Source organism: Condylura cristata, unplaced genomic scaffold, assembly GCF_000260355.1.
Source record: "Condylura cristata isolate star-nosed mole 26May11 unplaced genomic scaffold, ConCri1.0 scaffold00002, whole genome shotgun sequence".
NCBI classification, from domain to species: domain Eukaryota; kingdom Metazoa; phylum Chordata; class Mammalia; order Eulipotyphla; family Talpidae; genus Condylura; species Condylura cristata.
Genome location: NW_004567103.1, coordinates 37,121,279 through 37,136,760, shown reverse-complemented (window position 1 = coordinate 37,136,760; position 15,482 = coordinate 37,121,279). Strand labels below are relative to the sequence as shown.

At 33.6% G+C, this 15,482-nt stretch overlaps 1 protein-coding gene across 1 annotated transcript in view; it reads left to right on the top strand.

The window, feature by feature from the left end:
* The window catches only part of DUSP19 (dual specificity phosphatase 19), a 17,870-nt gene extending 2,831 nt beyond the window's left edge, over positions 1–15,039 (top strand). Inside the window, exons 2-4 of the mRNA XM_004674847.2 lie at positions 3,369–3,415; positions 9,046–9,198; positions 13,737–15,039. Coding sequence (XP_004674904.1) covers positions 3,369–3,415; positions 9,046–9,198; positions 13,737–13,949 — 413 coding nt within the window. The 3' untranslated portion in view covers positions 13,950–15,039. The remainder of the gene's footprint in view (positions 1–3,368; positions 3,416–9,045; positions 9,199–13,736) is intronic.
* Positions 15,040–15,482: the final 443 nt, after the last annotated feature.

The window sequence follows — 15,482 nt, the reverse complement described above, 5'->3', positions numbered from 1 at the left end:
TCTCTCTGGACATGATGATTGTTTCTAGGTTAATTTGAAGAGCTACCTTCACCTTAAAATAGCATAGATTCCACCCAGTATTACATACAAATTAATTTTTGTTTGTGGTAATGAAGAGTTGTAAAATGTAGTCTGTCTTTAGTTTATAGATTTAAGCAAGCAGCTACATTTCAAAAATTTTACATAGGTCTTTGAACCATGGGTTGATAAACGATCTTGGGTATCATGTTTTTCCTAGATAATGCAATTTGTATTTTTACAACAAAAATCACTAGGAATTTTCTTAAATACAGCATGACTGATAAAAATAGTATCATTTTTTGTGGATAGTGAAAATGTGGACTTACCCGTTGCTATATTGATCATGACAGGAAGCATTTTGAAATCTCCTATTCCAGGTGGAAAGCTTGGGACCCTTTATAATGGTTATGGTGGGTTTCTGAGATCTAGAAAGTGCTATCTTAATATTTTGGGGACACAGATAATGTATTCAATTGATATAACTGTTTGGTACAATTTTTACACAACCGTTTTGTTACTTTTGTAATAATTCATGCTCTTCTACACATTTATACATATCCACTCTTTTATGCATATCCACGAGTTTTCTTAAATAAAACATTTCTGTTTAGAATATCATGTATTTCCTTTTTAGTTATTAACTTTTTGTTTATTTTGTAATGATGAAAATGATTGTAAATTAAACATGTTACCTCAGAATTTGTATATTGACATTTTCATTAAAATATGTCTGCAAGTTAGAAACAGGATTCTGGAGATGTTATGTAGCCTATTTTTTTAATGATATATATGCCATGGTTGCAAAACATTGAACTTATTGTTAGTCTAAACTCTAGTGATATGTAACATATATTCTTTCTAAACTAATTACTTATTTGTAACATTTTCATAATAATTTTTGATGAGAATAATAAATGGTAGTGATTTGTAAGTATCAATAAAATATAACTGTAAAGCTTATTTGTATCTTTATGCATCCATGTTTTATTATTTTTTTAATTATTATATAGCAAAATTAACTTGCTATTTGGCTGTATGAGTTTTAACCATTGTTAAGTATAGTTTCGTATAGCCATTGTTAAAATCATCAAATTCTTAAAATTGATAATTGTTTTCTGATGTCAGTTAATATAATATATAAAAGGATAGTACCGGCCCTCCCTGGTGGCGCAGCGGGTTAAAGCACTGCACAAAGAAGCTTAAGCCACTTCCGCATGAGTTCGATTCCCGCCTGCCCCCGGAGGAGACCACATGGCGTGGCAGACCTCTCCTGACCCGCCCGCTGCTCCCCTCAGCAGTGTACTTCGTCTATCTGCCTGTTCTGCTCCCCACTCTGTCTCTGGTGAATCCTCTCACCACCCCTGCATCTCTGGCCTGTACCCCAGTTCTGTATGAATAAATAAATACATCTTTAAAAAAAAAAAAGGATAGTACCTTTTTGAAATCATAGTATGTGATTTACAGAGTTTATTTCTTTTAGTGAAATAAGCTTCTGGGTCCACCTAAGTGTTTTTCTAATAAGAGTTTAATACAAGACTGCATCACAAAACCACTTAAGCTTGGAGAAAAACTGTTATTTATATTTAGGATTTAGAGGGAATTAACTTTAACTGAATGCTCCAAATATTAGTTGAAAAACACATGCCAATTACCTGAAGTCTATTTGTGCTGACTAAAATTGCTACCCCACACTATTAACACTCAGGTAATTTTCTTACTTTTCCAGAAAGGCAGAATATACAGGTACGTTTTGTTTGGACTGAAGAATATTAAATTTATTTTATGTCAATATATTGGGAGTCATCTTCAAAATATGGTCACCAGCTCTGAAATGTAATTGACCTGTTCTGTTTGGTGCTTGTGTGTGTGTTTAATGGAAATGATCAAAGCATTTATATATAAATGATAAATATGTTCATCACAGTATAGTGGGAAATAAAGGAAAGAAATTCATTTAAGTCATATATCATTGCTTTTTGCTCTCTTAAATAGATAAATAAACTTTTAAAACATGCTATGCATGTGTAACCACCAAATTTCGATTAGTTTATTTCAATCCATTTTCCCCCTGAGTCATGGCTAGGATTTTTATTTAAAAAAAAAAAAAAGTGCTTCAAATGCATAGAAGATTGCAGACAACAATAAAACAGACAGTTGTGTATCTACAATCCAAAATTAATAAATGTTAATATTTTAACAGACCACTATTAAAATAAAACAGGTGGAATGTAGACTCAGTAAGGGCTCTGTGAGGTTTGTATTACCAAGAAACTATTCATCAACTAGTGTACTTGCTAATTTTTTACCTAAAATCACTTTATAGAAGCTGGATGATTTCCCAGATAGGTGAAGTAAGAAAAACATTGTTTATGGACATAAAATCTAAGAAAGTAAAATACTTGAAATCTTTCAATAACAAGTGTTACATTTTTTTCAATTACATAGCTCACTTTATTCTTACGTATTAAGTTGCTTATTAGTTAAAATCATTTTCCAACTGTGGGAAAGTTAACTTTGATAGAAAGAAAACACAAAAGCTACAACCCTGGTGGTGTTCACCATGTGGGTGGAATTCTATAGACCAGCATTGTCTGCTCTGAGCTCCTGAGTTTTCCCAAGCCAGTGGCACTAAATCATTTTATGGGTGTGTGTTTTTTATATTCTTTTATAATTTACAAAGGAAATAGAGACTTATTGTACAAAATACAAGTGAGCATAAAGAAGAAATTACTTGCGATCCCACTGTTAACATTTTCTTCTATATACTTTCTGTCCATTTTAAAGCATATGTGTATGTGTGTATATATATATATATATATATATATGTATGTATGTATGTTTTATTTTTACAAAAATGAATAATACTATTTTGTATTCCATCCTTATCACCTAATATATTGAGAATATGTTTCCAAACCATAAATATTATTTTATACTTATTGTTTAAAAATGCTGTCTACATTTCATTACATAATTATACCATCTTTTATTTAACCCAATGCCTTATTATTGAGCTTTGGATTTTTTTTTTACTTGTTTTGTTTTTTATTTTGATGTTTGTATTATGCTAATTGTTGCAACACACAGGACTTTTAGTACAAACTCATAAAAGTAGGGTTTCAGAGTCTGTGTACACACACACACACACACACATGCACACATACATATTCAGAACCCATATATGTGTATGTGTGTATATGTATATGTGTAGATATATACAGGATGAATATTTTTGATGAATATTCCTAAGATGTAAATTTTTTACATACTAATAGGATTGTTATAAAATTGTATTTAAAAAGAATGATTATTTTTATGTTCAAAGTGATACAAGCTATTTCTTACAGGTTCACAAGATGTTGCTCATGATCTGGATATGCTGAAGAAGCATAAGGTAAAAATAAAAGCTTCTGGTACCATGTATGTTGTCTAGCACCATTCTCATTGCTATATTTACAAAAAAAACTAATGGTCCAATTTAGAGTTTAATTGGCAATCATTGATTGTGAACATTATTACACTTAATTAAAATATGTTGATTTGTAATCTGTCTTCTCTCAGCCTCTCTTCATGTATCCTCATGATTCTGACATTGGAATCAAGGCTTCTTTTGTTTCTTAAGTTACTCTCTGTGCTGTAGACTTTCCCCTCTGCCCTTGTTCCAGCTCATACTACTTCTTCCTAATGCCATTTGTCTCACTTCCACTCCCAACACTGATGTGTTTATGGCTTACTTCAGCATTTATTCAAAATAAATCTACTATTTTGTTAAGCACTGTTTTACATACCTGGAATGCTCTGCTTACAAGAATGCTAGAGGTTCTTATGCACATAAAGCTTATGATTGAAGGGCAGAGCAGGAGAAAAGGCACATAAGAAAAACAACTACAGTACAGTGAATTGTGTTCTGTGATGGGATAGTGCAACATGTTATTTTAGTGTATAGGAAACGGTGCACTTAAGCCATATTTTGTTAGATTGTGTTGAGTTGGGGTGGATTGGGTATAGGAGGGTGGGGAAGTTTTTCTGCTGGAAGTGATATTGAAGGAAGTGCCAAGAAAGAGGCACCTCAAACAGGTACCAGAATGAATCTAATTAAAGATGTGGGAGCACATTATTCTTTGTAATAAGGCAGAGTGGGTGCTGCTCTAGGCAAAGTAGTTAAATTTGATGATAAGATGTGCAAGTTCCTATATGATGGAGTGAGCGAGGTGAGATTGCTTAGAAGTCTGAATATAGAAGGAACTTTTATCAAACAAGTGCTGGGAAGGTGGGCTGTGTCCTCTATGCTGAATAAAAAAGGAGGGGTGGACCATGAAATGTAAGCTTAGGAAGTAAAGCTAAGCTAAAATAAAAAGATAATAGAAAGATGAAGGCATTAATGGTACTTGTAAGGTTACAGGTTACCCCAGCCTGTTACAGGACACCCCAATGTGAATTGGGTTGCCTGTCTGTGGGTTCTGCCAACCGCTTTGTCAAGACAAAACATATAAATCTTCAATGAAAAGGGACTTTAATACAGTAAATATACAATATGGAACACAAAGTATAACTTCTAAATCAAACACCTGAAGCTACCCATTCCCTTGTGGGCAAAAGTCAACCCAAAAGGGATTGGCCCAAAGCAAGGCCTGAAAGCCTGCCACAAGACTAAAGCACCTTCTGGCCGGGACCCATGGAAAAGGGTCTTTAGAAATGACCAGATAATTCTGGGAGGAAGAGAAAAATCAAAATCAATATAAACACTGCCATAGTCACCTCCCTACAGGTATATCTCCCACATCTGCCTTAACCAGTCCAGAGTCAGGAAACAAACACAGTTTCTTCATCACGTGCTTGCTGCTCCATGTGGCTTCCTAAGGACTCCTTGTTCTCCATCCAGCTCCCTTCTTTTCTTCTCTTCTGATTTCTTCTCTTCTTTCCTTTTTCTCTGTTCAGCTCCACCCTCCTTCTGGGTGGGACAGGGAACCTGGAACTTCCCCTTTTCTTAGAGACCACCCTGTTACAGTTCTTGTACTGATTTAAAAGAACTGGAGAGATAAGAGCAGGGTGCCTAAATTAATGGTATTAGAAAGAGGACAGTTTGGAAATTGGCCTCATAGGAGTATGATTGAAGTGCAAGAGGCAGTCAGGAAACTTATAAACCCATCATGAATTTGATAAACTTCAATTAGTTTATCAGTTGATAAACCCAAATTAAATTGATGTCACCCAGGAAAATGGTAGAACTTGGGGTAGGAATCTGCCATATAAGTCAGGTACCCAAGGAATAGAAGGGGTAAAAGGAATAATCAGTTTATATGAACCCTCAAGTATTTTTACTGGAGGGTGGAAAAGGAGCAATTTGGAAAAGACAAAAGAATGTAACCATATTACTCATCTACAAGAAAAATGGATGCTAAGCCCCTTTTTTAGGTATAGGAGGTACAGAAATGAGCAAGCAGTAATGACCTTCCTGTTAAAATAATGATACTCTGACATGAGAATATGATTTTGATCGCATCAAAATAAGGCCATGAATGAATGAGTAGGAAAAGTATATATCATAGTAGGCCTTTTTGATGGTCTCAGATTTCAACTGAGACCTTAATACTGACTCAGCTGTGCTTCAATCAGTGGAAGAGCACTTTACTCTGAGAGAATAGCAAATGTGAAGCCTCTCAGCGGGTAACAAGTTCAGTTATCTAGCCCTTCCTTCTGATCTCATAACCCTTTGTTATTCCCCCATAGCACTTAACGTTTCTATTTTGTAGTAAACAAACTTTTAAAGGATTAGTGAGCTTCTCTACTTATCTTTGTTGCCCACAGCTCTAAGAAAAAATTTTGATTGACTTAAAGCTGAAAATTTTATGTGATAAACACTTGCAATTAATTTCTCCAAGGCAATAACTACTGTCTCATTAACAAATATATGTTAACTTGTCAACTTGCTTGTGTTTAAGCTTGACTCTCCTTGTTTTTAAAATAATTTCTGCCTGACAATAAGAGATACTGTGCTGGAATTGAATAAAGGAATGAGAATAAAACACTTCCTAATAGAAACCCAATAGATTCAATTTTCTAGCATAAATAGAGCAAGTTTCAAAAATATTGTTTACACTAGTAAATGAATATTTTGCAGGGAAAAAATGAATAGAAGCCTGATAAATTTATTCACTGATAATGTTTTATTATCTGTCTCCTCTTATGATATACTAGTTGAAATTCAGTTTCAGAGTGGTGATCTGAACCAAGATCTTCCTATCAGTGTACACACAATTGTTAGATGCCTGGAGGAAGACAGGCTAAATTATGCAGTGAAATAGAGAGTTTCTTAAAAAAAATTAAAGCTGCTGCAAAACGAAACTATTGATTTAAATGCATGACACATTTAAAAGGGACGACATAGGATTTAAGTACTTAATAGAAATTCTCTCATGGAGAATCATTTCTTAAAGTTTTCTAGGAATTTCATTTTAATGTTTAGATAAGATTTTATGTTGCTTTATTTATGAAATACTCATTGAGACCAGTGTGTGTCCAATAAAGCACTATAAACATGGAAAATAAGTATAATGTAAAACATTCTAAATTATCTATTGCAGCACTGTTTAAAATAGCAAGTTAATGGAAGCAATCCAAGTGCCCATCAGTAGGAAGTTGGTAAAATGAAAAATATCACACCCACAGTAAAGAATACTACATAGCTGTAAAAAGTGTGCAAAAAAAAAAAAAAGCCTCTCTATATAATGAGATGAAAAGATCACCAAAGCATATTTAAATAGACTGTGGGAGAACACTGTCTTTGTGTAAGAAAGGGAGTATATTAAATCTTTACATAAAGATACTCTGAAAGAATATGCAAGAATTACTATTAGGTTGGGAGATAATGGAATGGATAGAGATAGAATGAAAGCAAGATTTTAAAATATTTCCTTTTTACAATGTTTTGATTTTTAAGCCAGTTCAAAAAATTAAATGTTACTAAAATAGAAATAATCCCTAAATATGAGGATTAAGTGCATAATAACTTGTTTGTCCATTACATAGTAAGTGCTCTATAAAGAGATTGTCTTATTATCCCCTATATGATGGGAATCCCAAGAGCAATCATCGTTAGGACCTCTGTAACTGCATTTTGGAAGTATGCTTCACAACTACATGGATTTTAGCTAAGATTCCCCACTACTACCACCACCACCACCACCACCTGTGACTTAGTATGACTTTATTGAATGATGACATATACACATTGTATTTCTAGGCAGCTAAACCACCAGGCATTGGGTAGTCTCATAATCCACAATATTTGTAAAGCACTTTTACCTTTAATTATGTTTTCCCAAGATTCTAATTTGGTCTTTTCTATAATCCTGTGATCATAGGGGGAGAGAAAGGAAAACAATTTATAGCTAGATATAGATATAGGTATAAATATAAATATAGTAACTGATCAGACCTGGTTCCTAGTCTTTTGGGAATACGGAATATAGTTGTAAATATAAAACATGCACATACACATTATAAAATATATAATTAAGGGCATAATCATATAATCCTGGCTAAGAGTATATTGGTAGTGACTCGCTTGTCATAGATAAGAGTTAACTGGAGAAAGCAAGATATTTCAGACTTCACCTTCTAAAAATGTTCTTCCCATCTTTCTGTCTTCTGCCACCTAGACAATCTCTCCTAACAATGCATTTCAGTTCTTTCCTGTTTTCTTTCTTTTATAAGACAGGTTAGAAAGTGGTCTGTTAGTAAATTACTCTCTTTATGAGGCCTAGTTTCCTCAGTAGGTTAATCAACACTCTTTTGGTTTCAAACTACAGAAACCTGAGCAAGGAAGGAGAATGTGCATAATGATATAGGGGGAATCCCTGGGACACAAGAACAAAGAGGTTGTGCCAGAATGGAATACCCTCTGACACAGCCCTTTCTTCCACTGGTATCACCGTCCTTCCCTGCATAACTACTTATTTTTTTCGCTTGGTGGTTGGTAGGTGTGCTTTATAGAAAAAGGCTATCTTGAAGGTCTCAAGTTTGTGAATCATTCTGGCTGTCTTTTCTAACAATAATCTTCAGTCAGTTGTCTACCCAAGCACAGTCAGACATGCTGCTGGGAGGTATGCTGGAGCCATGCCTGTCAGAGGTATGCTGGAGCGATACCTGTCAGTGGTGGGAGCAAGAGAGGTAGGTCTGGGCTGGATAAATACTTTAAAATATCTATAGAGTACTTGGAAGTACTGGGGCAAAACTTAAGTCCCAAATTAAGAATAAGAGAATTAGAACAGTGAGAGGCATTGTTATGACAGGAAACAGTGACTCATTTATCTTTTATCTCTTTAGCTTTTGGATCCTCTTAATGGACTTTCTACATAGCTCCTTCCACATGCTTGGTGCACTGTCAAAAGGGGTTCGATTGCACAGATGCTTGAATGCTTAAGTGGATCATATGAAAGAAAATCTTCGTGACCATCCCCCCTTTCAACCAGACTAATCCATCAGAATGTCTGGATGTGAGGCCCAGTGACAATGATATTTTTAAAAAGCTCACCAGGTGATTCTAATGTGCAGCCATCCTTGAGAATCATTGTATTAATAAAGAATATGAAGGGAAAGTTGGAAGTAATCATCAAAAGGGAAGTTATGTGAATTGACACACTCCTCTACTTGAATTTTTATGTGGATAGTCTGATTTTTTGAAGAGATGATTTAAACAGTTCCTTTGCTAAGTTCACTTGTCACAATACTTACAGCAGTGGGTAAGCTGAACACGGTCCTTAACCTTACAGATTCTATTACATGAGGGAGTCAGTCTCTAAGTGGTAAGGCTATAATAGGACCATATGTAATAGTACCATAGTAAAAGGTTCTGAGAGCACTGCTGATGAAGGATGATGTAGTCAGAAAAGAGTTCACAGCGGAAGTATCATTCAAGTGAGTCATCCTTAAATTTTTTATTATTCTTGTTATAGATCTCAAAATACCAGGCTTATTAATAATTCATAGAATTAAAAAAAATAATTTTTCTTTTTCTTTAAGGTGACTCATATTCTCAATGTTGCATGTGGAGTTGAAAATGCTTTCCTCAGTGACTTTCTGTATAAGAACATTTCTATACTGGATCTACCTGAAACCAATATCCTGTCTTATTTTCCAGAATGTTTTGAATTTATTGAACAAGCAAAATTGAAGGTAAGTTTTGTTTTGATTCACAGGGCAACAAAAACAGAAATTTAAAATTATCACTCCATTACCCTGTCTCTATTCTTTTTGTGACAGATATCTCAAGAACTGTTATGAGATGTCTGCTCCAACAGTATTTTGTTATTCCTACAATAATTTAGTTCACCATTTTCTCTTTTCTCAACAAAGTTTTTATTTTTAATTCTAAGCCAGTTTCTCATCTTCTTATGCGAGTCTGAGGAAAGTTAGAAGATAAAATTCACCACTTCCTTAATTTTCCTATGTATATGCATAGATTTTCTTTGATGGTTTAAAACCATCTGTCCTCTAACCAGTTTGCAAGATAATAAAGTGGACTATGGAATACAATCTGCTGTAGCCCTGCTGATGTATTTATAAAGATTAACATGCATTCATTTTCATGACTTAGTGAGGGATTGTGAATCTGTGTATTTTTAGCAGTAGAATTTTAGGAAACTGAAAACAAAATATATATTGCATACTAAAATTGTATGAAATGCTGATCAGAAACTGTCTATAAAATTTCTGATTTTAGAAGACCTGTAGACAATATAATTCTTCAATTTTGGTACTGGAACCAGACAACACTTTCACCAGGGCTTCTATGTTGACTAGTACTGAAAATTATCTTCTGAAATGATATTTTCAGTCAATATATAATTCTTGCAAAATGTATGTGAGATCACTAAATGGGAATGTAGAAATCCTTTCAGAGAGAAGTTAATTCTCCTGGAGCACCTCAGGGCTCAGAGCCATTAAAATTAGTATACAACTTAATTAAATTCCATCTAATGATCACCTTCACTCCTCCCCTTTTTTTTTCTTCTTTCCTTTCATTTAGTAATATTTACTGAGTGACTATGTGCCCAGCACTGTCCTAGGTGCCATTTGCTAGGTTAACTGGGAAATATAACACTATCTTATCATTCAACTTGATTTAATAGCAGAACTTGGATGAAAGAAGAGAAAGGTACTTAAGAGCCTGATACTGGCCACTCTGTTCTTTTGTGAAAAATTTTACAGACTCCAGATTTCAACATTCCATTGTGGCATTTAAATAATGTTAAAAATAAAAAAGATAATGTTTCTGTATTAGCTGCTCCTCTAAGGAGATGTAGCATATGCCTTAGATAGTAAAGGGAAGATGTAGACATCACCCATATGCATGTAACAGTGTATGTGCTATGTAAAATGTGGGAAAGGATAATAATAATTAAAAATCCATCTCACATGGGTTTTCAAAAAAACAAAACATGAGCCAAAGGTTCATTTGAAAGGTACCATCCTGAGGCAGTGAAAGTGAGAAGCAAAGTAACTCATGGTAGGATGAGAAGCCATAGTAGGTGATGAGTTTACCCTGCTGAGCACAACTTCACAATGAGCTGACTAGGACAGAGGTTCACTTGCTCTAAAACATCCGGAGCACAGAGTATATAGATTCTGGGAAGGAGGAAAAGAAGAAATTTTGTATGTGTAGCTTTTTAGCACCACCTACTTTCGGCTACCTAAAGTTTACCCAGCTAGAGGTAACATCCCACAATTCCAGGTTGTAACATTCCACCCATTCAGCAGCCACCTGAAAGCTAAACACAGTGTCCTGTGGTTTGATATTTTCTGTTCAAATTCAGAATGACCAGGAGAGTCAAGAATTCAGGGTATATCTGTCTACGCAAATGCAGTACTGGGGGAGAGCCAGGACTTCTTGGGCAAACAAAATTCAATAGGTTGACAACAGAGGTAGCAGCTGAGATGGAGCAAACTGAGGATGCATAAGATAAAGGTGCCAAGACAATCTGAGAAGGTGTATAAAATGTAACGAATAGAAAATGTGTTAGAATTCCATAATATGTCCTGATTTCTCAAGCTTTATTTGTCATATTGGGATCCTAATCTCAGCCAATATTTCCTTACCCTGAATTCTTTCTTATTTAGAGTGATACATACTTAGTTTTAGCAATAGAATTCTTGAATTTTCTTCTAGAAGAGATCTTTTCCTAACTCTGTCTATTGTGTATGCAACAGTTGTTAAGTGTAATTATTCAATGAATTGCATATTTCAAAACCAATTTTCTAGGCCCGAGTTTATTGTTTTTATCTTCTTCATTTCTCTCTATACTTACAAAACTCTGGTTTCTATGTCCTTTCCCCATTTTCACCTCATCACCATTTGTTAGGTTTCTGTCTAAGCTGTCAGAAATACAGAAAGGCATTTATTGTATTGCCTCAACACTTATTTCAGGACTTAAATTTGCTTTGCCTTTATTTTCATGTTTATTAGTATGAAAACATGTATGTGATATATCCTATTTTTTTAGAAGATGTGATTTTTTAAAAGTATTATGTAATTATTTCATGTTACCTATAGAAAAGATACATGTAAAATAAAAACCAACCTATTCACACCACTTGGTAGTTTGATATTTTTTTCTAGGCCTTTTAGCTTGGACTTATTTTCAATGTGGTCTCCAATTAATTTGTCAACAAATATCAGTTACTTATTCTGAGAAGATATGAGGGGTATGCTGTCCTCAAGGAGCTTGTAGTCTAGTTAAATAACTATTCATTCATAACAATATGAAAACAAAACAAACTGTATAAAAGAGAAATATAATATTTATTCTCTGGCCTTAACAAAATGGTGACTTGAATTTTTGACAAAACTCTCTCAGAATTGAAGAATTAAGCTAATTTACTCACTTGGCAAACTCTTGTGGAATATTTACTATGTGCCAAGAATTGTATGATGTAGTATGCATGCAGAGATGACCAAGATATTTCTCTTGTCTTTATCTGACTCAGAGAGAGGTAGAGCCTGAGGTAACCTGATCAAGAAGGGAACAAAAAGCTTCCAGCAGAGATCAGCAAGTTCCAAGAAAAATTGCTTTACGAATAATTTGTCACTATTGTTCTAGCAAGAGAATATTAAGCCAGTAATTCTCGTGGAAATACTTTCAAGGATTATGTGATACCCAATGGAATAATAAAAATATAAATAGATAAATTCAAGATTGTAAAAACCAACAGAAAAGTGACTTTTTTGTAAAGAATATAAGAAAGAAGAACATATTAACATTATTAAACACTCACTGAAACTGGCTGTACTGTGTGTAACACTGAACATAAAGCTGCTTTCACTTTCAAAGTTATATGTATGGATCAGACAAAATGACTAGAATATAGTCAGAAAATATTAAAAATGGCATTGAAGGCTCTTATTTAGTTTTCTTTGGAATATCAAATTTGTTTTAAGTAAAAAGAAGTTGATTAGCAGTTTCAGCCAGCTCTTATAATTTTAGAATATTTCGTCTCACAAAAATGGGCTAGAGTAAAAAGTTTATTCAAAATGAGTTTTATATAAAATTTATACAAAAACCAGGAGAATTAGTGGCTTTATATACTCTTGCTGGAACAATAAATAGTGAAAAATAATTTGTACTGTATATAAGTGGAGTGTACATCTGTGCTTTGTACAGAAACAGTTAACATTTGGAAATGAGTCACAAATATATATATAGAAAACACTTGAGGCTATCTTTTTTAGTATGAGTTTTCAAAATATTTACATTTTTAGTAATCCTTTGGCTTTCTTGAAGTGAGATTCACCTGCAAATTCAAGATTCACTTGCAGATATACTAAAAGCAATTTCCAACTGATTTATGAACCTGAGAAAATTGCCCTTCAAAAATAAAAAAAATCCAATGTATTATTGCTGCCTCAGGCATAGTTTTCCTTAGTAAGTGTTGTTTTCTCATTCCCTTGTTCCATCTTTCTATTTTGATTAATCTAAAGAATTGGAATTGAAGTACATAAAATATCTAATTCTGTATGTGTCCTCACTAAATTTCACTTAGATCACTAACTTTTCAAAAGCCTGAGCTAAGCCATCCTAGAAGAACACTGTTCACCAGCTCTGCATGGTCATTATTAATGCAATATTGCCCCATCCACACTACCCTTGCTCTGTGTCCCTTTTCACTTTTAAGGTATCATTTGCAAGTTACCTGAAGCGATTTTATTTCTTGACCTCATGCTGGTATCTAATTACCCTTTCCGCTTAACATTGTTTCAGGCTCTTCGTGTCCTCATTTACTACCTCATAACTGTTCCTTCCCTCCAGGATAAAGTAGATCCAAGGGTAGAATACTTTTTCCTTGCAAATCATTGTGTACATAGATTTTTAAAACAGTAGACTGTTTCTTTTTGGGAGCACAGTGTACCTGAAGTGTCTTTGGCTTTCTCTTGAGCTTACTGTTATGGTTTTACTTCTATTTCCATGATCCTTGCATTTTTTCCTCTCACTTATGAACATGTAACAATTAGGTTACATGTTGTTATGTGTACATTACTGAATTACTTCAGCTTAATAATAGTGTTTTAGAGAATAAAATATATCTTCAAAGTGTTTTGATAAATTGAACAAATTGATAAGATGAGTATTTTTATTTTATAAGTTTGGTGTAGGATGTGCTATCAATTTAATAATCCTGCGTAAGTGAATAATGATTTTTGTTTGACCTTTTTGCAGAATGGAGTAGTTCTTGTTCATTGTAATGCAGGAGTTTCCAGGGCTGCTGCCATTGTAATAGGCTTCTTGATGAATTCAGAAGACATCTCCTTTACCAGTGCTTTTTCTTTGGTGAAAAATGCAAGGCCTTCCATATGTCCAAATGCTGGTTTCATGGAACAGCTTCGTACATATCAAGGTGGCAAAGAAAGCAATACATGTGACAAAATGTAGGTATTGGAGGGGCACAGCATGAGTTATATTCTAGCAGATGATAGGAAATTGATTTCTGAATTGGCTTCTACAGCCACATTTCCCTTATTTTTGAGAGTAGCTAGTGGAAATGTTCTTTGCTCTTGCCTTTTTCAAGTGGAAATGGAAGTCATTTGTCCTTAGCTAGTGTATAAATAGATTTTGAAATTATATTTTCTTTGTTGTTATAATATGTGATTAAGTACTTCTTTGATTTACCAGTAGAAAAATAACAGTGTATTATCAGTAATTGATTTCTGTAGATGAAAATGTTTTGAATTTAGTATCTATATTAGGGCATGAAAAGATTAAATTAGGTCATAACGACTTACATTCTTTTTCTATTCCAGTAACTATTAAAGCTTGAAGCATTACTAGACCTAATATTTCAAAGGAAGATAATTTTTTTCTAAAGAATTTAAGACTAAAATTTAATACCTTTAAACTTCTAAAGAGGTAATTAAAATCCGAAGGTTGACATAATGGTTATATAGTGTTCCTAGTGGTAACAGTATTGATGGAATTTTTATGTCCATTTCTGAAAATGTATCTACTTTACATTTTGACTTTTTAACTTAATTCTATTGCTTATATTTTTTTATTAAAAAAATTCTGAATAGGTGTTTTCTCTTAAATTATTGTGAGCTTGTGATTCTTGCAGTCAGGTGATCTCGTTTCTAGCATTGTGTGCTTTTAAACCTGCCCCCCCTAGCTATTTCTATTTTTGGGTCCCATGTCATAAATTTTTGGTCTCCTTGGATATGTTGGAAATGTTTTAGACTGAAAGATCTTTTTTAGATGTGATTTGTTTTCTAATTTGGTATTCTACCAGAAGGCATAATTTTGAGGAAAAGAGATATGATTTTGTAAGACATTTTAAATATTGTTAGAGAGATTAAAATCATTGTGATTTTATCTCGGCCATCTCTGAATGGTGGATTTTTTTCTACTTAGCCTTCAGATTGGTAATACTCTGTACATTGAGTTCTGTCTATGTGTGTGTATAAATTTACTTAAACATGCTTATTGTTATCCAAAATAAAATGTACTTAAAATTAATATAGTAATTAAAATGGAGCTTTAATTAAACTTTGAAGTAATCTTTCATGATTTAGAAAATAGTGCCATCTATTTCATTAAAATCCTCAATGCTTCTTAAATATACATTATAGAGAACAAAAATATTCCCATGCAAAGTTGGAAAGTGCATATTAACTGTATTTGTGCATTTGAGTAAGCAGGTCTCTTATGTTGTCTTAAGTAAAAATGTAGAAGTGATAGATGAAAATTATGTTTCAAAATTATTATTTATAGCCTGACAAGATGCCATCACATGCAAAGCTATGAACTTCACTTCCATTGAGAAGCAGCATAAATACAATCAGCCTACAGTTAGTTGCTTGCAGCTAATCAAGGCAGACAGCATGCCCTTGGATATGTGACTGATATATAATGTTGTCTTTATGATCAATACTGCTAAGAATTTACTTCAGCCTTATATTCACTTGAAATCAT